At 41.6% G+C, this 23,025-nt stretch overlaps 1 protein-coding gene across 12 annotated transcripts in view; it reads left to right on the top strand.

The window, feature by feature from the left end:
• The window catches only part of nrxn1a (neurexin 1a), a 1,527,797-nt gene that overhangs the window by 163,021 nt on the left and 1,341,751 nt on the right, over window positions 1-23,025 (top strand). Inside the window, exon 3 of one of the 12 annotated variants that reach the window (XM_059985910.1) lies at window positions 14,158-14,192. The exons of the other annotated variants lie outside the window; for them this stretch is intronic. Within the exon in view, the coding sequence (XP_059841893.1) occupies window positions 14,158-14,192 (35 nt within the window). The remainder of the gene's footprint in view (window positions 1-14,157; window positions 14,193-23,025) is intronic. 12 annotated transcript variants of the gene reach the window in all.

The following is a 23,025-nucleotide window of genomic DNA, read 5'->3' as shown; positions in this document are numbered from 1 at the left end:
ATGGGCCAAATGGCCTAATTCTGCTCCAATGTCTGATAGAATGTCCAATGTCCGGTCTTATAGAAATGTTGTGAAAAAAATACCATGCTTCACAAGGGTCATGTGTTAGTAGCTGGAGAAATGTAAAGTGTTGTTGCTTGTCGTCCTTGTTTTTTTACACATCCACTTACAAGTCAGCAGTTCCCGGTACACTCATTTTAATTGTTAAAATTTCATACTTAGAATTGGTAATTAGTTTATTATTGTCATATGTGCTAAGGCACAGTGGAAAAAAATGTTTTGCATGCCATTGATAAGGAATAGTTTCAACAGGCAAGTACATCAAGGTAGGTCAAGGGAGAAGTAATAGCAATGCATAACTTTGTGTCACACTTGCAGATAAAGTGCAGTGCTGATAGGCAATAAGATGCAGATGTCTTGACGTGATAGATCAAGAGTACATCTTTACAATACCAAAAGTTTATTGAATCTTCTAACAGCAGAATAGAACCTGTCCCTGCGTGTTTCAAGCTTTTATTTGTCCTGCCTAATGGAAGTGGGCAGAAGAGAGAATATCTAGAGAGGGAGGGTTTTTGATTTTGTAGGCTGCTTCTCCAAAGCTGTGAGAAGTGCACATGGAGTAGAGGATGGCACATTTGTGGGCTGTCCCCAACACATCCCTAGGTTGTGTTGGTTGTGAGTGCAAACAACACATTTCACTATATGTTTCAAAGTACATTTGATAAATAAATCTCTGAATCTGGTTTCTTTGATGTGCTGAGCTGTGTCCACAACTCTTTGTAGTGTCTTATGTTCTTGAAAAGAACTCCTGCACCATCACGCTGTGATGCAACTTTATAGGTTGCTTTCTATGAAGTGTCTGTAATGGGACCAAGGATATGCCATATTTCCTTAGATTTCCAAACAAATAGAGGTTCTGCTTTGCCTTTTTGATCGTTATGTCTATATGGTTGGACGAGGACAAGCTCTTGGTGATGATTCACAGAAACATAAGTTGTCATACGTGAACTTGAGAACATGTAGTTCAGGAATCTGTTTCTAGTATACAAAATTTTCATATATAGATTTCTTATATCTGTATGGTAGAGAATATGCTCAATGGTGTTATAGATGAGTAAGGGAAAAATAATAGAGCTAGCAACAAAAACTTCATTGAAGTTTGTAAATTCTCAAACATTTGTACGAGACAGTCCCATTAATAATCAAAGCCATGAAGTATTCAGCTCTTAAAGGTATGCTTTTACTGATGCTATGTAGCTTCCTTATTAGAAAATATTAAAGCACATAAAAAACACGAACAACAACACATATCTCCATAACATTATACAGCCAGCAAACTGTTTACACATATGGTATTATCAAGAGCGACCGTAAATAAACACACTCTATCCCCTTATCATATCATCTGCAAGCTCTTCGTTTGTGCTGTGACTAAGATCCATGAAGTATCTCAGTTTAGGCATCAATAATTCTAATTTTCAAATACATTTGGTCTTGTATCTTGTTCAACAGTTGTAATTTCGACTTTGTTTTCTTTATAACCATCAATACATTGTTAAGTTTTCTGACCCCGAACAGATCACATAAAACTAGGCTAATAATCCATTAATTCCTATAGTCATTACAGTTACACATTGCACTTGGCACATTTCTGGATGCCATGAACTCAGACATAATCTTTACTTTTCTTTTAGGAAACTCTCCATCTTTAGTATCTTTGTTTTAACACTGCCTTGTATGTAGATTCTCACTCTGACTTTCTGTAGACTGCAGGTATCTCTTCTTTCATGCCATCTCTTTTTAATTCACCAAGTCACCTCTTTCTTTTGTGGATTGTCTCAACGACTTTAAACTATGCCACAACTCTTGTCTTTAAGGGTTTTCATTACCTGACATCAGTTTGCCATCATGATTCAGCATCTAGTGAAATAGATTTACCCCAACCCTTATAAGGAAACTGCCAAGCAATCAGCAGCATGTCCATAACTTGATGATTATCCTCAGTATTTTTTATGTTATGAAGGTAGAGGTCTGTTTGGATTTAAAATTAAAACTGAACCTTACTCGAGCATGAATAATCCTTTTCCATATTCAAGAAGATGTACTGTTTAGAGGCATTTAGAGAGGGGAAAAAAACTTGCCAAAATGCACAATACTAATCACCAAAGCAAGGTAGGGCATGCATGGTTAGCTGCTAGGGACTGCTGGTGTTCCACAGGGGTCGGTGTTGGGACCACTTATTTTCGGTTTGTCTCATAAGCCACTTGAAAACTTCTTTAGATGTACTGTGGAGAACATTCTGACAGGCTGTATCACTGTCTGGTATTGGGGTGGGGAGGGACAGGGCTACTGCACAGGACTGAAAGAAGCTACAGAAAGCTGTAAGGTTAATCAGCTCCATACGAGCCTCTGTAGTATCCAAGGCATCTTTAAGGATTGGTGACTCAGCAAGGTGCTGTACACCATTAAGGACCCCCATCACCCAGGACACGCCCGCTTCTCATTGTTACTGTCAGGAAGGAGGTACAGAAGCAAGCTGGCACATATTCAGTGATTCAGGAACAGTTTCTTACCCTCTGCCATCCAGTGTCTAAATGGACATTGAGTGCATGAACACTACCTCACTTTTACTATTTCTGTTATTGCACTATTTTAAATTTAACTATTTAATACACATAGATAAATATTCTGTAATTGATTTACTTTTTTCCCTTATTAATCATGTATTGGGATTGTACTAGTGCTGCTAAGTTAACAAATTTCACGACATATGCTGGTGATATCCTGGCTCTGATTTTAATTCCACTTTACATGTCAATGATTTTGAATGGGGAATTGATGGCTTTGTGGCCTAGTTTGCAGATGATATGAAGATAGGTGGAGGGGACAGATAGTGCTGAGGAAACAGGGAGGCTGCAGAAGGACTTTGACAGGTTAGAAGAATGGGCAAAGAAGTGGGAGATGAAATAGTGTTGGGAGGTGTACGGTCATGGTGGAAGGTATGAAAGTTTGTATTCAATATTTCAGTAATATTGTAAATATATTTGGTTAAATATTCTCATTTCTTTAAATAACTCATTACAAGTTATGTGTATAAATACATGAATTACGTATGTCATCACACTAACATGTGATAAATGCATGCCTTGTTTAAAGTAAAAAACAAACTTAAGACTCAGCTCTCATTTTCCTTTGAATTTGTTTAATGTTTTGATGTTAGAAAACATAGCAGAATAGATAGTGTGGAGAGGATGTTTCCTACAGTGAGGGAGTCCAGGTCTAGACACAGCCTCAGAATAGAAGGATGTTCATTGTCTTGAAATAAGTGAGAACAGCCTGGCTGGCTAGCTGATGGGTAATATCAGTGTTGCTAGCACAATTGCAGTTATGGTATGACAAATACTGATATGTTTACAAAGGATGGGAGGTCTATGTACCATCACTTTACTTGGAATATTTTCTCAACAATGCTGGGGAGTGGGGAGGGAGCAGCTCAGAAATTTTAAAGAACCTTGGCACCATGAGAGCAGGTAACCAGGAGCATTTTGTGTTTCGACTGCAGAAGCAGGAGGCTCTGTATTTTCTATTTGAGTAGTTAACTGAGACAGCAATTACAAGAATCTGCACGATAGTTTTGAATTCAAAGGGATGGACTGCAGACATCATTCAAAGGTGTGTACAGAGTTGAAATATTCTATTATGTAAATATAACAGCCTTATTCAGTAGGCTGTTCCACCTAAAGGCATATTTGGCACAGTTTCAGCAGAACTTGGGCAGCTTTGAATTGGGATCCCACTAATTGTGACCCTAATCCTAATCAGACTGTGGGTCATTCACACTGAGAGACCCATTATGTGCACCTCCCATCTTTAACCTCTGCTTTATTCAAAGTGCAAGTATCTGAAGTGATAGCTGCAGGTATCACCTATAGGAAGACTGTAGGAAGGGTTGCCGTTATTTTCATTGGTTGTAGCTGCTGGCAGGACATAAGTTTATACCACATGGAAAGGACCTTCAGTGCAATTGATCCATGCTGATCTGAACTCCCATCTAAAGGTGTAATAATAACAGGGTTGTGGTAGTGGGAGATTTTAATTTCCTAAATATTGAGTGGCATCTCTCTAGAGCAAGGGGTTTAGATGGAGTGGAGTTTGTTAGGTGTGTTCATGAAAGTTTCTTGTTGCAATATGTAGCTAAAAGGAGAGGCTGTAGTTGATCTGATATTGGGAAAAGAAGCTGGTCAGGTGTCAGATCTCTCAGTAGGAGAGCATTTTGGAGACAGTGATCACAATTCTACCTCCTTTACTATAGTATTGGAGAGGGATAGGAACAGACAAGTTATGAAAGTGTTTAATTGAAGTACGGGGAAATATGAGGCTATCAGGCAGGAACTTGGAAGCATAAATTGGAAACAGATGTTCTCAGGGAAATGTACGGAAGAAATATGGCAAGTGTTCAGGGGTATTTGCATGGAGTTATGCGTAGGTACATTCCAATGAATTAGGGAAAGGGTGGTTGGGTATAGGAACCATGGTGTGGAAAGGCTGTTGTAAATCTAGTCAAGAAAAAAAGAAGAGCTTACGAAAGGTTCAAAAATCTAGGTAATGATAGAGATCTAGAAGATTATAAGGCTAGCAGGAAGAGTCTTTGGAATGAAATTAGGAGAGCCAGAAGGGGCCATGAGATGGCCTTGGCGGACAGGATTAAGGACAACCCCAATACATTCTATGAGTATGTGAAGAGCAAGAGGTTAAGATGTGAGAGAAAAGGACCAATCAAGTGTGACAGTTGAAAAGTGTGTATGGAACCAGAAGTGATAGCAGAGGTGCTTAATGAATACTTTGCTTCAGTATTCACTATGGAAAAGGATCTTGGCGATTGTAGGGATGACTTAAAGTGGACTGAAAAGCTTGAATATGTAGATATTAAGGAAGAGGATATGCTGGAGCTTTTGGAAAGTATCAATTTGGATAAGTCACTGGGGCCAGATGAGATGTACCCTAGGCTCCTGTGGGAGGCATGGGAGGAGATTTCTGAGCCTCTGGCGATGAACTTTGCATCATCAATGGGGACGGGAGAAGTTCCGGAGGATTGGAGGGTTACGGATGTTGTTCTATTATTCAAGAAAGGGAGTAGAAGTAGCCCAGGAAGTTATAGACTAGTGAGCCTTACTTCAGTAGTTGGTAAGTTGATGGAGAAGAACCTGAAAGGTAGGATTTATGAACATTTGAAGAGGCAAAATATGATAAGGAATAGTCAGCATGGCTTTGTTAAAGGCAGTTCATGCCTTATGAACCTGATTGAATTTTTTGAGGATGTGACTAAACACATTGATGAAGGTAGACCTTCATGGTAGACCTACAGTAGATGTAGTGTATATAGATTTCAGCAAGGCATTTGATAAGGTACCCCATGCAAGGATTATTGAGAAAGTAAGAAGGCATAGGACCTAAGGGGACGTTGCTTTGTGGATCCGGTACTGGCTTGCCCACAGAGGCAAAGAGTGGTTGTAGATGAGTCATATTCTGCATGGTAGTCGGTGACCAGTGGTGTGCCTCAGGGAGCTGTTCTGGGACCCCTACTCTTCGTGATTTTTATAAGTGACCAGGATAAGGAAGTGGAGGGATGGGTTAATAAATTTGCTGATGTCACAAAGTTTGGGAGTGTTGTGATAGTGTGGAGGTCTGTCAGAGGTTACAGTGGGAAATTGATAGAATGCAAAACTGGGCTGAGAAGAGGCAGATGAAGTTCAACCCAGATAAGCGTGAGGTGGCTCATTTTGGTAGGTCAAATATGATGGCAGGATATAGTATTAATGGTAAGACTCTTGGCAGTGTGGAGGATCAGAGGGATCTTGGGGTCTGAGTCCATAGGACATTCAAAGCTGCTGTGCAGGTTGACTCTGTGATTAAGAAAGCATATGGTGCATTGACCTTCATTAATCATGGGATTAAACTCAGGAGCTGAGAGGTAATGTTGCAGCTATATAAAACCCTAGTCAGACCCCACTTGGAGTACTGTGCCCAGTTCTGGTCACCTCATTACAGGAAGGATGTGGAAGCTATAGAATGAGTGCAGAGGAGATTGACAGGGATGTTGCCTGGATTGGGGAGCCTGCCTTATGAGAATAGGTTGAGTGAGCTCGGCCTTTTCTCCTTGGAGCAGTGTTGGATGAGATGTGACCTGATAGAAGGGTGTTAGATAATGAGAGGCATTGATTGTGTGGATAGTCAGACACTTTTTCCCAGGGCTGAAATGGTTAACATGAGAAGGCACAGTTTTAAGGTGCTTGAAAGTAGGTACAGAGGGGATGTGGTGATAAGCTTTTTACACAGAGAGTGGTGAGCGCGTGAAATAGGCTGCCAGTGACTGTGGTGGAGGCGGATATGATAGGATCTTTTAAGGGACTCCTGGTTAGGTACATGGAGCTTAGAAAAATAGAGGGCTATGTGTAACCCTAGGTAATTTCTAAAGTAAATGCATGTTCAGCGCAGCATTGTGGACCGAAGGACCTGTATTGTGCTGTAGGTTTTCTGCTTCTGTGTTTCTATATTGTCTCCAAGCTTACTAACCCACCCAAACGTATTTTTGTCCAGGTCATACAGCAGAAGTCCCAGGACAGGTCCTTATGGAACACCACTGGTTATGGACCCTTTGTCAGCATTCATCAGCCACCCCTTCTGTTTTCTTTAGGCAGTCCAGTTCTGAATCCAAACAGCCAATTCACCATGGACCCCATGCATCTTAATCTTCTGGATGAACCTACCAAAAGGGATCTTCTCAAACACCTTGCTAAAATCCATATAGCAACATCCACAGCTCTACCTTCATCAGTTACCTTTGTCACCCCCTTGTAAAACTCAATCATATTAGTAAAATATGACGCCTTGCACAAAACCATGGCTTCCCAATTGCTCAATAAATCCTATCCAGCAACTTCCCTAAATGGTCATTGTTCCCTAAATGTTCTCCAGTTGAAAGGTCAATTTACTTTTGTAGTATAATCCCACCTCTCACTGGACTATCTACTTATTGATTTAGGAAACCATCCTGGATACATCCAACTAATTTTGTCCTATCTTAACTCCTTGCATGAAGAAAGTAAGTTGAAGTCACCAATGACAACAGCCTTATTGATTTTACACCTATTTCTAATTAGCCTGCTCATTTGTTACTCAATGCCCAGTAAGTTATTGGGGGAGGGGGGTCTGTAGTATCATCCCATCAGAGTGAATACACCTTCCTTATTTTTGAGTTGGACTCATTTAGTTTCAGTGGATGAGCCCCCCATTAGGTCCCCTCAGGATCATATTAAATCTCCTCCCTCTCACCTTAAACCAATGCCCCCTCTTTCCCCATTCCTGATAAAAGTACAGTGTACATTCACCCTATCTATATCCCTTATAATTTTATACATTTCTATAACATTACCCTTCATTTTCCTATGCTGCAATGAATAAAATCAAACTCACTCAATCTCCCTCCCTGGCTCAGTCCTTCAATTCCTGGCAAAATCCTTGTAAATCTTTCCTGCACTCTTTAGAAAAGGGTGACCAAAACTGAGTACAGCATTCCAAATATAGCCTCACCAACATTTTGTCCATTTATAAAATAACATCCCAACTTCTAAACACAGAACTATGATTGGTGAAGGCCAGCATGTCAAAAGCTTATCTCACCATCATATCTACCTGCAATGCCACTTTCAGGGAATCATATACTTGAACTCCTAGTCCACATACTAAACACATTCTTTGTCCCTTTAACTGATCTGGTAGGAACTTTAATTATCTTAGGAGAAAAACAATACAGAAACAGGGTTATGATGGGAGTTGGGGATTCCGTAAGATATGTGGTTATGCTATTGGCTGTTCAGGGAATTGATAGAAATGAGGAATTGACAAGTAGAGAAGATGAAGTTTGTCTTCAATGACCATGATCTTATTGAATGACACGGCAGGCTTGAGACACCAAGGCAATTCCTGCTTCTCTTCTATTATGTTTTTGGTATGTTCTCAGTGTTAGTGTTTTCACCTTTAGCTATCATATGAGACAAAGATTTTGTTTACATTGCTTCATAATTCCAGAGGTGTCATTGCTGAAAGATAGCTCTACTATCACCTACAGGTCTTCTGACTCCTTTCTGATGCATGGCATATCCTGCATGGCATGAATTTTATCATCCAGATCAAGATTGGTAACGTAAGGAGACAAGATGGAATACTTACCTTCTGCCTCTCCAGTCCTTATCACGTTCATTTTAGCCATTACTTTCCAACATGCCGTTAAGCTGCCATTGAAAATGCCTCTTTAGGGGACGAGGCCTGTGGCTTAGTTAACTCCAAAGGCTAGTTAAATCTCAATGAGGTGATTCTAGAAACTTGAGAATTTTCTGCCTACACTGCTGCACCCAGATCCTAATGCACTGGGTGGATGAACTGTGCAATAATTTTTGAAGCATAAAAGCAGAGCTGACTAATTTCTATGCACAGAGCTGATAACATTTCTATTTTTAATGCTTTTTAAAATGTATTGCCCAAAATTATTTTAAATCTGGATAAATCCTTGAGCCTGAACTGGAGTAGTAGAAATGCTTTTTTGGTCTCAGGATCCCATTCTAAGAAAACTGAAATTTCTATTCAGCATTTATATTACACACTTCAGTGAATAAAATAGAGGATGAGCAGACTTGTGAAGCTATAATAACAAATATTACTTTGTATCGTCTCTATTGATCGCACACCTTGTCACACTTTTTGAGTTATACTTCTGTTGGTACTTTGGTACTTGGATGAAAATAAAACAGCAACAAGTTAGAATTCAGAGGGTTAGAATCAAGAATAGTGAAAGTGGCTAGAAAACTGACAACCAAAAATCCCCAGAAAGCTGATGGAAGCAACCTGGAATTATCTGTTTGGGTAACTTATAAATAAAATAACAGTGTGAATTAATCAAATAATACAGATTTCTGGAGAAATTTACTATTTTTGTTTAGGATCAAATTTTATACAGCTTTTCATTTTCATCATGTTTTCAGCATTAATTAAAACTATATTTCCATAAATCTCTCAAATGATATATATATTTTTGACATTAAAAGAAATAAGTAAATTACAAGAAAGCACACGGTGGTTAAAAATATAGAAAAATCCTATTATTTCTCTTAATCTATCCTGGCAAATTTCATATTGTGCTCCCAAAATTTCTACAGATCAAGCATTACCTAAAAAGTAAAATGCTAGATTCTTCCTCATTCTTAGTTCCCTTAGTTGCCCTCCGGAAGCTTCAGGATTTCAGGACTTCATGTACTCGAAGAATTTGACCCAAGATGTGCCAAATATCGGACCACACACATCAGCGCTGGCATATCCATTTATCCCCCAATACTAAGACTCTCCGACTGCCTCAATAGTATTAAATTTCTTCTCTGCATCAAGTTTATTAATCTCTTTATTTAGAAATAAAAATGTAAGAGCTAAGATTGAGATGGCATATGATAATGATTAAGATTACTCATCTGTCATTTTCCTAGAACAAAGAGCAGCCTATGGCAGGTTTGCAAATTGACTAATGCAATTTAAAAGCTGTTAATAATCAAAATAATATTCTTCTTGGCTATTGGAACTATAAGTTAGAATTGATAGCAAAGAACATTTTATCAAGTACATATATGTTAGTGAAAAAAATTGCTTTTCATAAGCTAGTTGTGACAAAGGATCTGAAACATTACTACTGCTTCTCTTTCCACAGATGTTACCAGCATTTTCTGTTTGCATTTCAGATCTCCAGCTCTCATGGAGTGAGTTCATTACTTCTCCAGAATAGAACAGCCAGATAATGCAGATTGTTGGTTCTTCCTAGCACAGCACAGGTTTTAGGAATAGGCTTGTCATCAGAGTGAACAGAGAGAAGATATTCAAGAAGTGTACTGTGATGGGGAATTTGACTTTATTGGATCTGCTTTGCATTTCTGATTAAGTACATGAAGTGATATTAATTATTGGATTGTTGAAAATGGTGGAATAATAAGAGGCTATCAAAATCTATTTGAAATGATACTTCCCAGTTCTGGATGTAGGTCCCTGTAAGTTATGCCAAATCAGGTATTATTCAAACCTTATTTGGGTTTCTGCTTGACCATTCTGTCAGTCAGTGTGTTCCAGCCCTTTTCTCATGGCTTTTAATAATGACTTTAATGCCTATGTCACCTCATTAAAATACTTATTTTCATATGGTAGTTTGGTGCAATGTTTCTATTATAGGGTGTTTGGCATGTTTAGGAATATTAGACTTGCTTTTTTTATTAATAATATTTACAATTGTCTCTACACTATGGTATCAAGTTTAATGGTGTTAATCAATGTACGTTGCATGCAGGAAAGATTTGAAAAATTTAAAAAGCAGTTGTAATTCATAGCTTCTGTTTTAAAAATGTATTGGGATAGAAGTGGTTTGCTGTGTTTCCATGAGAGTTTAGTTTTAAAAAAATTATGCCGTCTCTTAAAACTATTAGCTTAGAACCATCCATTTTCTTTAATTTTATTCATTTCAGTTACTGTTTCATTTTTGACCTTCTTGTTTGAAGTAGATAAAATTGGGATTGCTTGAAAACATCTTTGGGTCTAGAGCTGAAGTGGTCTGCTGTTTTAAGTTCTGGAATGTCTGAAACTTTTACTCCTTCCTTTCAAAAGCTGCAGAATTCTGATGGTTATCTTTCAACCTCTTTGTCTGAAATAGTGGCAGTGCCACATCTCTGACTATTATTTCTTGCTACTTGTTTCAGGGTCTTTAAGCAGCTTTGTTACTTAGCAACACAGAATATGGGCTGCAATATGTCTGTTAGATTACTGTTATCAGATTGGTTTGTGTGGGGAACTGAAAATACTATTTCCTTTAAATGCTGTATTTTCAGTCATCACATTCCTTTGTGATTACAGAAGTTTCAGGTTATAGGTTTTACTGACAGCTTGCCTAACTGCAGTTTGCTGATTTTGAACTTCGTCTTTTGCAGGGTTGGTCATGGTTCTGATAATGTTCACAATCGCAGCCTGGCTACTGTTTGGCTACAGCTAGACAAGCCTACTCATGATTTCTGAAGTACAGTAGAAAATAATATGTTTGAATTATAATGACAGGTTTTCTGCAATCAATTTTGATGAAACACTGTCAAAATACTAGAAAAAAATCAAGCGTTTTAAAACATCTTTCCTGTGAATAGTAATAAAGGGATCAAAAAGACTCTTAGTTCTAATTTGAAAATTGATGTAAGAAAATTAATGTAGCCTGAAACAGATATTTTAATATATAACTGAATGGTTCTAATAGGTATTAACAACATTCTATTTAAACAATTAAAAATAAAATTGTAAAATTAAATTTTATTTCCAGAATTGTGGTTTGCAAGATATTTCCACACAGAGTATGTTTTGTTTTGGGAACTATTCAGATTCTCCAGATCTATTGTAATTCCAAAACAAAGTGAAACTCTTGATTGGTATTTGTGGTCAACAGTGAAGTGATGAAGCTGACCATTATCCTTTATAAATTCTGGGCACAAATGTCCACAGAATTCTGTTTCAAATGAAAACAAAAGGGAATTCTGGCAGCTAGCTATAGCACCTTTCTGACTGTCACAGCCAATCAATTTGAAGGATTGAGGCCAAGTCAGGAAGTTAAAAATTATGTATAATTTAGCTTTTAATCATTTTACAGTGAAATGAAGACTATGACAGTTGCCCCATATTATGGTGGAAGTTGAAATGTTATAAACATTAAAGAACATTTAAATTAAAGCATGAAATTGTAAATACACAAGGGAACAGCAGTTCACTAATGTAAATTTAGCTTAATTACCTATGCAGACATTAAGCTGTAATTATGTCTTAGTATCAATTAAGAACACATTTATACCTTATCCAATGGCATAATAGTTTCATTTTCTCTTTACAAGGAGGATATCTCATTAATATCTGAAGTTATTGCCAGTTCAATGATTACAAAGGTGAAGGGTGCAAACAGCAAATCTCATGAAGGAGCAGGACTGTTATCTTTGGATTTCTGCATTAAATGTTGCATTTGCTCATCCAGAAACATTATCAGATTTTCTCCAACAAATGTTGTTAATTGATTTTGCTCAGATATCTTAGAGAGAAAATATTTTCTCTGTCTTGGAAACCACTTTTCCAAGAGGCACAATATAGGTTTTGGTTTTGTTCAAGGAAGCTGTCTTTGTCTCCTATTCTTTTCCCTATACATCATCTCCTCGGGAGACATCATTAGAGACTAGAAACTTGATTTCCACAGTTGTGCAGATGACACACAGTTGTATATCTTGGTAGAGCCTGATGATGATAAGCTTCTATCTTCTCTGACTTCTGGAAAGGCTGCAGTAAAGAAATGGATGAGCAATCATTTCCTAAATGTGAATGGAGATAAAACTGAAGTCTTTTGGTTGGTCCCAAAACCAAAAGAGATAAACTTATTGATTAACCTGGAAACTTGGCTCCTCTTGTAAAATCAGAAGTAATATGCCTGGGTGTTATCCTTGATTCAAATTTGGATTTCAAATCTCACACAAAGAAAGTGACCAGAGCAGCATTTCTATACTTAAGTAATATTGTAAAGGTACATCCATTTCTGTCATGTAACAATGCTGAAAACCTAATTCATGCCTTTAAATTGAAAATATCCTCTGCAATTGGACCCTTGACTTCATAACCAGAGGACCACAATCTGTGTGGAATGGTGATAATATCTCTTCCTCACTGAGGATCAACACTGGTGCACCTCAGGGGTGTGTGCTTATCCCACTGCTCTACTCCCTCTATACCCATGATTGTATGGCTAGGTATAGCCCAAATGGCATCTATAAATTTGCTAATTATACAATCATAGTTGGTAGAATCTGAGATGGAACTGAGAGGGCATACAGGAGCAAGATATACCAGCTAGTTGAGTGGTGTCACAGCAACAACCTTGCACTCAACATCAGTAAGACCAAAGAGCTGATTGTGGACTTCAGGAAGGGTAAGACAAGGGAACATGAACCAACCCTCATGGAGGGATGAGAAGTGGAGAGAGTGAGCAATTTCAAGTTCCGGGGTGTCAATATTTCAGAGAATCCCAACATATTGATGTGTTTATAACGAAGGCCAGACTGCAGCTATATTTCATTAGGAGTTAGAAGAGATTTGGTTTGTCACCTAAAAAACTACTGTGGAGAGCATTCAGATGTTATATCACTGTCTGGTTTGGGAATGGCAAAGTTTGCTACTGCACAGGATGTAAGAAGCTGCAGAAAGTTGTAAAATTAGCTGGATCATGGGTACAAACCTCCGTATTATCCAAGACTCTTCAAGAAGTGGTGCTTCAGAAATGGGCACCCATTATTAAGGAGCCCCATCACCCAGGACATGGCCTCTTCTCATTGTTACCATCAGGTACAGAAGCCTGAAGGCACACAACACACTCAGCATTTCAGGAACAGTTTCTTCCCCTCTGCCATCTGAAATACCAAAATGGACATTGAACCCATGAAAACTACCTCACTTGTTCTTTTATATTATTTCTGCTTCACATTATTTTTAATCTTAACTAATTAATGTACTTATATGTACTTACTGTAATTGATTTACTTTTTTTTCTTTTCATATTATCATGTATTGCATCATAGTGCTGCTGCAATGGTAATAAATTTCCCGACACATGCCAGTGATAATAAACCTGATTCTGATTCTGAATAGACTAGTTTACAACAATACGCATTATACTTAATTACCTTCCAAAGAAACCTATTGACAAGCCTCAATTCATTCAAAACATCCCTGCTAGACTTGTAACTAAAACCAGGTTGAGGGAGCATATCACTGCTTTCCTAGTCACTCTGCATTGGCTTCCTGTCTCTTAGAGAACTGATATTAAAGTTCTCTTTCTTGGTTTTAAATTTCTCAATACTTTGGGATTGGAGTGCATCACAGAACAGTTTTTGTTTTATAATCCTACTCAAGCTCTCTGGTCTTCTGCTGAAAAGGTAACTGGCAGATCAGCTTTTTTGAACTATGCTCCTAAACTGTGGTATCCAATACCTAAAACTGGAAGGGATGCAAACTCAGTTGTCACTTCTAAGCAGAAGCTCAAAACCTGTTTACTGAATCTAGCTTTAATTCAGATTTTTTTAACCTTTTATTTTCATGTTTGCACCTTATCCCATTGTAAAGCATTTGAATTATATGATTTGTATGAAAATTACTCTATTAATAAGTTATAATTCTAACTGTTAGTAGTTACACTAACTACTAAGGTACAGAGTGTCTCAACAACAGGGTTCATTATCCCTAATTCTTACACTTGCAAAGCATGTTGAACTTGAATTCCTGCTGTTTCTCATGTGAATGTTTCTCATTGTGCAGATGTGGACTTGCGTGCAACTAGATGCTCTCTTATGTTAATGAAGTATGCCTTACTCCAAATTAATACCTTATGAACAGGTCTGTCCCATCCTTTTCCATAACTACTTATATGGAAAGTATGGATGTATGGAATTGTGGTCACTGCCTCCAAAATGTTCCCTCCAGCCAAGCTCTGTACTTGGCTGCCTCTATTCCCCCCCACGGTAAGGTCTACAGTAATACTAATTTTCTCATTATTCCAAGGATGATTTAGGTTACAAAAATAATCCTAGGTTTCATATAAGACTATTATTGTACTTTCAAGAAACTGACCCATCTTTCACTTGTGTCTCAGTCTATATATTGGCCCAGAAATTCCATTCTGCTTAATTCAGTGCTATGTGGCAACCCACTTTCTGCGCAGGCGAACCTGCTCACAAATAGCCAGTGCGCGGGGGAGGGGGAGACTTTGGTAATGCACCTCTGACGTCATTTCCACCCTGAGAGGGCGGGCGCTAGGGATTAAATGCCAGCGCCGCGAAGTTTGAATAAACTAGTCTCGAAACGACTTACCGACTGCGTGTCGTCTCTAGCTCTGTATGTAGTACATCGCTACATTGGTGACCCGGACGGTCCAAACGGGATTTGGACCAAAAATGACTGACTCTTCATCTGTTCACACAGTTTCGCTAAAACTGCCGACTTTCTGGACGCTGCAACCACATATGTGGTTTAGCCAGGCAGAAGCCCAGTTCCAGATTCGGCAGATAGCCTCTGATTCCACGCGTTACTATCACGTGGTGAGCACCCTTGATGAGGAGACGGCTGCCCAGGTTGCGGATTTCATACAGTCGCCCCTAGAAGAAGGCAAATATGAAGCATTCAAAGCGCTGCTCATTGGGACCTTTGGCCTCTCACGGTGTGAGCGTGGTGCCCGCCTGCTTCACCTGGACGGTTTGGGAGAGAGTGCCGTCAGCATTGATGAACGAGATGCTGGCCCTGGCTGACGGACACAAGCCCTGCCTCATGTTTGAGCAAGCGTTCCTAGAGCAACTGCCCGAGGACATACACCTGCTGCTGGCCGACGCAAATTTCAGCGACCCCCGGAAGGTGGCGGCCAGGGCAGACGTGCTGTGGAAAGCCAAGAGGGAGAGTGTGGCATCCGTCGGTCAGATTACCAGGCCACGCGCCCACAGCAGACCAGACCAGGCCCGGCAGGGGGGCGCACACAACACAGAGGCAGGAGTGAGGAGGCCAGTGAACAGTGGTGTTTCTACCACCAGCAGTGGGGCACAAAAGCCCGCCATTGTCGTCTGCCCTGCAAGAGCCAGCTGCTGCTAATGACTATGGCGGCTGGCCACCAGGACAGCCTCTTGTACGTCTGAGACAAACAGTCGGGACGCCACTTCTTGGTCGAAACCGGAGTGGAAATCAGCGTCTTGCCCCGACGGGTACGACACCTGCAACAGGAAGCCAGGACCCACCCTGAGGGCCGCAAACGGCAGCACGATATGGACCTACAGCACCCGCACAGTGCAGCTGCAGTTCAGCGCCAGCCAGTTCATGTGGGACTTCACACTGGCTACCATGGCCCAACCACTCCTGGGGGTGGACTTCTTGCGAACTCACAGCCTGCTGGTCGACTTGCAAGGGAAAAGTCTAGTACATGCTGAGACTTTACAGACGTTCTCCCTGGGTGAAGCCAAGTTGCCGGCCCCACACCTGGACTCCATCACGCTGTCGAACAATGAATTCACCAGAATCCTGGCGGACTTTCCATCGATTCTGACACCGCAGTTCACGTCAGCCATGCCCAGACAAAGGGTTCAGCACCACACCCTGACCCAGGGACCACCCCTCCATGCCCGCACATGAAGGCTCCCCCCTGAAAAGCTCTGCCTGGCGAAGGAGGAGTTCAAGAGGATGGAGGAATTGGGGATCGTATGGAGATCTGACAGCCCATGGGCCTCCCCCCTGTACATGGTGCCCAAAGCAGCTGGGAGTTGGAGTCCATGCGGTGACTACCGCAGACTGAACGAGGCTACCACTCCAGACCGCTACCCCGTGCCGCACATACAGGACTTTGCAGCAAACCTGCACGGGGCAAGAATATTTTCCAAAGTAGACCTCGTCCGAGGATACCATCAAATCCTGGTGCACCCTGAAGACATCCCCAAAACAGCACTTATCACCCTGTTCGGCCTGTTCGAGTTCCTCCGAATGCCATTCAGTCTGAAGAATGCCGCACAGTCGTTCCAGCGGCTAATGGATGCGGTGGGATGCAACCTGGACTTTGCATTGATCTATTTGGATGACATCCTTATAGCCAGCAGTAGTCGCCAGGAGCCTCTGTCCCACCTCCCCTAGCTCTACTCCCGCCTGAGTGATTTCAGCCTCACGATCAACCCGGCAAAATGCCAGTTCGGTCTCGATACCATCGACTTCCTGGGCCACAGGATTACCAAAGACGGGGCAACACCTCTGTCCGCCAAGGTAGACGCAATCCGCCACTTTGCCCGGCCTAACATAGTCAAAGGCCTACAGGAGTTCGTTGGTATGGTGAACTTCTACCACCGTTTCCTCTCCTCAGCAGCCTGTATCACGCGCCCTTTGTACACCCTAATGTTGGGTAAAGGCAAGGACATTACTTGGGATGAGGAGGCCGCAGCCACTTTCATTAAAGCCAAGGAAGCCTTGGCAGATGCCAAGATGCTGGTGCACCCCAGAACGGATGTTCTGACCACACTCACGGTGGATGCATCCGACACAGCAGTGGGTGGGGTGCTGGAGCAGCTCATCGAGGGGCGCTGGCAACCCCTGGCATTCTTCAGCAAGCACCTACGACTACCCGAACTCAATTACAGTGCTTTTGACCGGGAGCTGTTGGCACTGTATCTGGCAATCCGGCATTTCAGGTACTTCTTAGAAGGCCGGCCATTCACTGCGTTCACGGACCACAAACTGTTGACCTTCACGTTCACGAAGGTGTCCGATCCCTGGTCGGCTCGCCAGCAGTGACATCTGTCCTACATCTCCGAGTACACGACGGACATCCAGCATGTCTCGGGAAAGGACAACTTTGTGGCGGACGCACTCTCCAGACCAGCTGTCCAGGCCCTGTCCCTGGGGGTGGACTATGCAGCACTGGGGGAGGCACAGCAGGCAGACGACGAGATGCCCATCTACAGGACCGCAGTCTCGGGTTTGCAGCTGCAGGACTTTCTCGTAGGCCCAGGTGAGAGGACCCTCCTGTGCGACGTGGCTACCGGCCAACCTCGCCCCATTGTCCCAGCAGCCTGGAGGCGGCAAGTTTTCGACTCCATACACGGTTTGGCGCACCCATCTATCAGGACAACCGTCTGGCTGGTCTCCAGCAAGTTCGCATAGCACGGACTTCACAAGCAGGTCAGTGAATGGGCCAGAACGTGTGCGCAGTGCCAAACAGCCAAGGTGCAGCAGCACACTAAAGTCCCACCCCAGCAGTTCGAACCCACCCACCAGAGGTTCGACCACATTCATGTGGATATTGTGAGCCCCCTACCAGTGTGCCGAGGAGTGTGGTACCTCCTAACTATGGTAGACCGGTTCATGAGGTGGCCTGACGCGGTCCCACTCACTGACACATCTGCCGATTCCTGCGCTCGAGCACTGATCGCAACCTGGGTAGCACGCTATAGGGTACCGGCCCACATTACCTCCGATGGAGGCACCCAGTTCACCTCCAGCCTATGGTCGGCTGTGGCCAGTCTGTTGGGAATGCAGCTACACCACACAACTGCCTACCACCCACAGTCGAATGTACTGATGGAACGCTTCCACCGTCATTTGAAGTCAGCTCTCATGGCCCGCCTGAGAGGACCTAACTGGGTGGACGAGCTTCCCTGGGTCCTGGTTCGAATTCGCACAGCGCCCAAGAGGATCTGCACGCCTCGTCGGCCGAGTTGGTGTACGGCACACCCCTGGCCATCCCAGGGGAGTTCATACCAGCCCCAAGGGGGCAAGAGGAAGAACCCGCAGCAGTCCTGGACAGACTATGCGAAAGGCTCGGAAACCTGTGCCGACTTCACAGCACAGACGGACCCCGACTCATGTACCCAAAGACCTGCAGGACTGTAAGTTTGTGTTGGTACGAAGGGGCGGACACCAGGCACCGCTACAGCGGCCGTACGAGGGGCCGTTCAAGGTGATCAACAACAACGGGTCCACATACATTCTGGACATTGGGGGGAGAGAGGAGGTTTTCACGGTGGACCGACTCAAACCAGCCCATGTGGACTTGACGCAGCCGGCCGAGGTTCAGGCACCGCGGCGCAGAGGCCCACCTCCCAAACAGAGACTGATCCAGACTGTGGACATTGGGGGGTGTATTGCCAGTTCTGGGGGGTGGTTATGTGGTGACCCACTTTCTGCACAGGCGAACCGGCTCATAAATAGCCAGTGCACGGGGTGAGACTTTGGGAATGCACCTCTGACATCATTTCCGCCTGGAGAGGGCGGGCGCTAGGGATTAAATGCCAGCGCTGCGAAGTTTGAATAAACTGGTGTTGAAATGACTTACTGACTGCGTGTCGTTATTTCAACGCTGTGTGTAGCACATCACTACAGCTACATAATTGAACGTAGACTATTCCTGGAGAGAATTATGAACAATCTGGAAATTGAACTGGGGCCTTTATGTGAGTAGTCAGATAACTGGTATTGCTGCAAATAGTAAATCCATGCCATCTTGGGACGAATCAATATTGAGCATCTCCAGGAAGGTAAGAAGCTAAATTCCAGGATGGGACCATCTAAACTACATTTCCAGTTGGCTCTACCCTGAAACCCTGGTAAGCCCAGGTTCTAAATGGACCCTCAGTATCCAAAATCATCTTCACTTTTATCTCTGACCTATCTATCCTCTAAGATATCGAACTGGCAGCTTTCTCTTCTTCCCATCTTGACCAATCCTAGGATTCCACCTATTCCACCTATATGTACCAGTTTTTTGAAAAGCCCACTCCCCCACACTGACCATGTAGTGCATTTTTATGCATGTTTCTGTTACCTAACAATGAATATACTTGTTTGTTTATTCTAACTGCCTGTTTGTTAGGATTATTTTATCACTATTTGAAATAAAGAATATTGCAATCCAGAAGTCTGTAGGTATTTCCTCTTGAATTTTATTCCCAATCAGTCAGAAAATCTCAAGGATAAGTTGAATGGGACTGCAAAGCTGTGTAGAAATATGATATAAAACATAGAAGAGCATGACAGAACAGTAGGTTATAAGGTTGGCCCATCAACCTAACCCTTCCCTCCAACACAGCTCTCTACTTTTATCATCCATATGCACAACTTTGAGTTTCTTAAAAGACCACCTGCTCTACCATCACCTTAAAATTATTTCCCCATCATCCTTCCACATCCTTGCTATGATGAGGCAAACAGAGCTGAACATTCCAAATGTGGTCTAACTAAGGTTTTATAGTCCTGCACATTACTTTACGGCTCTTGATCTCAATCCCCTGACTAATGAAGGTAAGCGCAACATATGCTTTCTTAACAACCATCAACGTATACAGCAAATTGAGGGATTTATGGACATAGATGCCAATACCTTCAGTGCCTCCACATTACTAAGAATCGTGCCTTTATTCTTGTATTTTTCAAACTTCCAAAGTGAATCACACCTTTCCAGGTTGTACTCCATCTGCTATATCTCAGCCCATAATGATATTGAGTTTGCTGACTGTAGAGTTCCAAACCAAAATGAAGACCTTGGCCCCTATCCAATGTATAGCTATGGGTACCCTCACTAAAGGGAGGTTATACTGTAACTACCCAATCTTCAAAGGCTTGTTCACTTCTCAGTTTATCTTCCACAGTCAGTTTAGCTGCTATTTGAGTAGTGGGTCTCCCCCTTTACCAACGAGGAGCTAACTGTACCTCCAGCGGACAAAGTAGTTTAGACACAGTTCATTTAATTTCAATGATACACATTTAAATCTAAATAACTTTCTTAAAACACTTTTAAAATCACAGAGGATTTCTATCTTATAAAAGATTTCCAAATTATGAACAATTTCCAAACCACAAGCATTTCCAAACCACAGATACAATTCCTGTAAGCTAAAAAAGCAACACCCATAAGCTACAGGTAAACCAGTTGTCCATTGTAGAAATTGAGGGCAGGGGAATGTATTCTAGTTTTCCTTGTGTTTCTGCCATTCTTCTTGATGTTCCTGGATCACTTCTAATGGACTGCTCTCTACATGTATATTGTTTCTTGGCCATTTGGGTAACAAACATCACACACATGCGATATTTTTTTCAGATACCTTTTCACACAGATGGTCAAAAAGCTTCTAGAGACAGATTTCCCAGTTACCCACAATTATAGTTGTGAAGCTGACACTCTTGTGTATACAAACTTTCCAACTATTGATAGATCAGCTACTTGCTATGCTAAATGATATCAATCTGGTTTGCAAGCTTCCTTGAACTAAACAACTTAGCCAGCATTGTCCAGTTTAAAATAGGCTAATTTAACAGTCCCACTGCAATAAGCAATAAGCGCATGGCCAAGAGGTTAAGGCATTGGTCTAGTGATCTGAAGGTGGCTAGTTCGAACCTCAGCTAAGGCAGCGTGTTGTGTCCTTGAGCAAGGAACTTAACCACACATTGCTCTGCGACGACATCGGTGCAACATTGGTGGCGTGGAGAGGGGAGACTTGCATAACTGCTGGTCTCCCATAAAAACCTGCCCAGGCCTGCACCCTGGAGACTTTCCAAGATGCAAATCCATGGTCTCTTGAGTCTAACAGATGCCTATTAAAGCAGTTGGCAAAGTTATCCTCATAACTTCAATCTGATGATTGCTTCCCATTTACATTAAGAACTGAGGAATGGCTCTCATTAACAATGACCAGAGGGACATTCTCAGAAACAATATTTTGAACTTCAGGAGTGCACAGCCACTGTGTATAGAAAGATATGCTTGGCAAAAAAGAAAGGTCCTTGGCCCTGTGAATATCCATCACAAGCTCCACATTTTGTCAATTTACTGTTGTAAACTATGACAACCTTCTACACTACCCTTTGTGTCATGAGCTATAGACTAAATCTCATCAATGATAAAATATAATTAATTGGATGGATAACCTAATGCAGCCAATGGGAAACTGAGTCCCAGTAGCTCTCAATAAATAGTTCATTCTGTCTTTATAATAAGTACAACTAAAGCGATTAACTGCAATAAAGTAAATTGTTGAATAATGATGATGTAAGCTTCAAAACCAGAAATGTCACCATTAACAGAGTGTTTACCAGACAATGTGGTGGTGACCGGTGAATGGGATGATGTTGGAGTAAGGAGAGTTGAGAGGTGTGGGGGAAATTTATTGAATAATTGGAGCATAATTCTGTTTAAGGATCTGTATGCTGCGAAAGAATGAAGGATTACTTTTGGTTCAGCATTTTTTTATGGAATGATGATTTTATTTTCACAGCTGTAATACAATCAGAATATTCTGTCTGTGGCTAAATGAGAATACTTTTTCTTCAAGGAGTAAGATAAATCATAAAATTTGGGGAGTATTTGCAGTAGCTATTTCCTAAAAGTTGTAGCCAAAGGCAAAGGAGAAGATGACCTTTCTTTCCCTTCGCTAATTTTAATATAAACAGGATAGGAAGTAAACTTTATTGTGCTTTTGTTCTTTGAATGGATATGGGTCCATATATTATACTACCCACTACTGGCAATAAGGGTCCATACGTATAGAGTACTACCCACTATAAGATAAAGGAACAGAATTGGCCCATTGAGTCTGCTCTGCCATTTCATCATGACTGATCCAATTTTCATTTCAGCCCCATTCTCCTTTTTCCCCATATTCCTTCATGCCCGGACCAATCAAGAAACTGTCAACCTTTGCCTTAAATATGTATAAAGACTTGGACTTCACAGCTGCCTGTGACTAAGAAATACACAGATTCACAACTCTCTGACTGAAGAAATTCCACCTAATCTCTGTTCTAAAAGGATTCCCCTCTATTCTGATGCTGTGTCCTCTGGTTTTAGACTCTTCCATCATAGAGTGGATGTGGAGTGAGGCCTTTCACCATTCGATAGGTTTCAATTAGGTCACTCCTCGTTCTTCTGAATTCTAGAGAATACAGGCTCAGAGCCATCAAACACTCTTCATGTGAGAAGCCATTCAATCATTATTGTGAACATCCGGTGAACCCTCTCCAGTTTCAGCACATCCTTTCTAAGATAAGGGGCCCAAATCTGCTCACAATACTCAACAGTGCTGTATAAAGCCTCAACATTATATCCTGGCTTTTATATTCTAGTCCTCTTGAAATGAATAGTATCATTGCATTTGCATTCCTCAATGCAGACTTAAGCTACAAATTAAGTTAGATAGATAAATACTTTTTTGGTCCCAAAGGAAACTACAGTGTACACAGCAGCATTACAAGTGCACAGATATATAAATATTAGAAGAAAAGTAGAAAGAATAAAAAAAGTTACCTCAAACAGTGTAACAGGAAGGGAATCATCATTTCCTTGGCTATAGTTTGACTCATTATAGAGACTAGTGACCAAGGGTAAGAATGACCTCGTATATTGCTCTTTGGAGCCACGCG

The sequence above is a fragment of the Hypanus sabinus genome, chromosome 12 (assembly GCF_030144855.1).
Source record: "Hypanus sabinus isolate sHypSab1 chromosome 12, sHypSab1.hap1, whole genome shotgun sequence".
Taxonomy (NCBI): Eukaryota; Metazoa; Chordata; class Chondrichthyes; order Myliobatiformes; family Dasyatidae; genus Hypanus; species Hypanus sabinus.
This window is presented reverse-complemented; position numbering and strand designations above follow the sequence as displayed.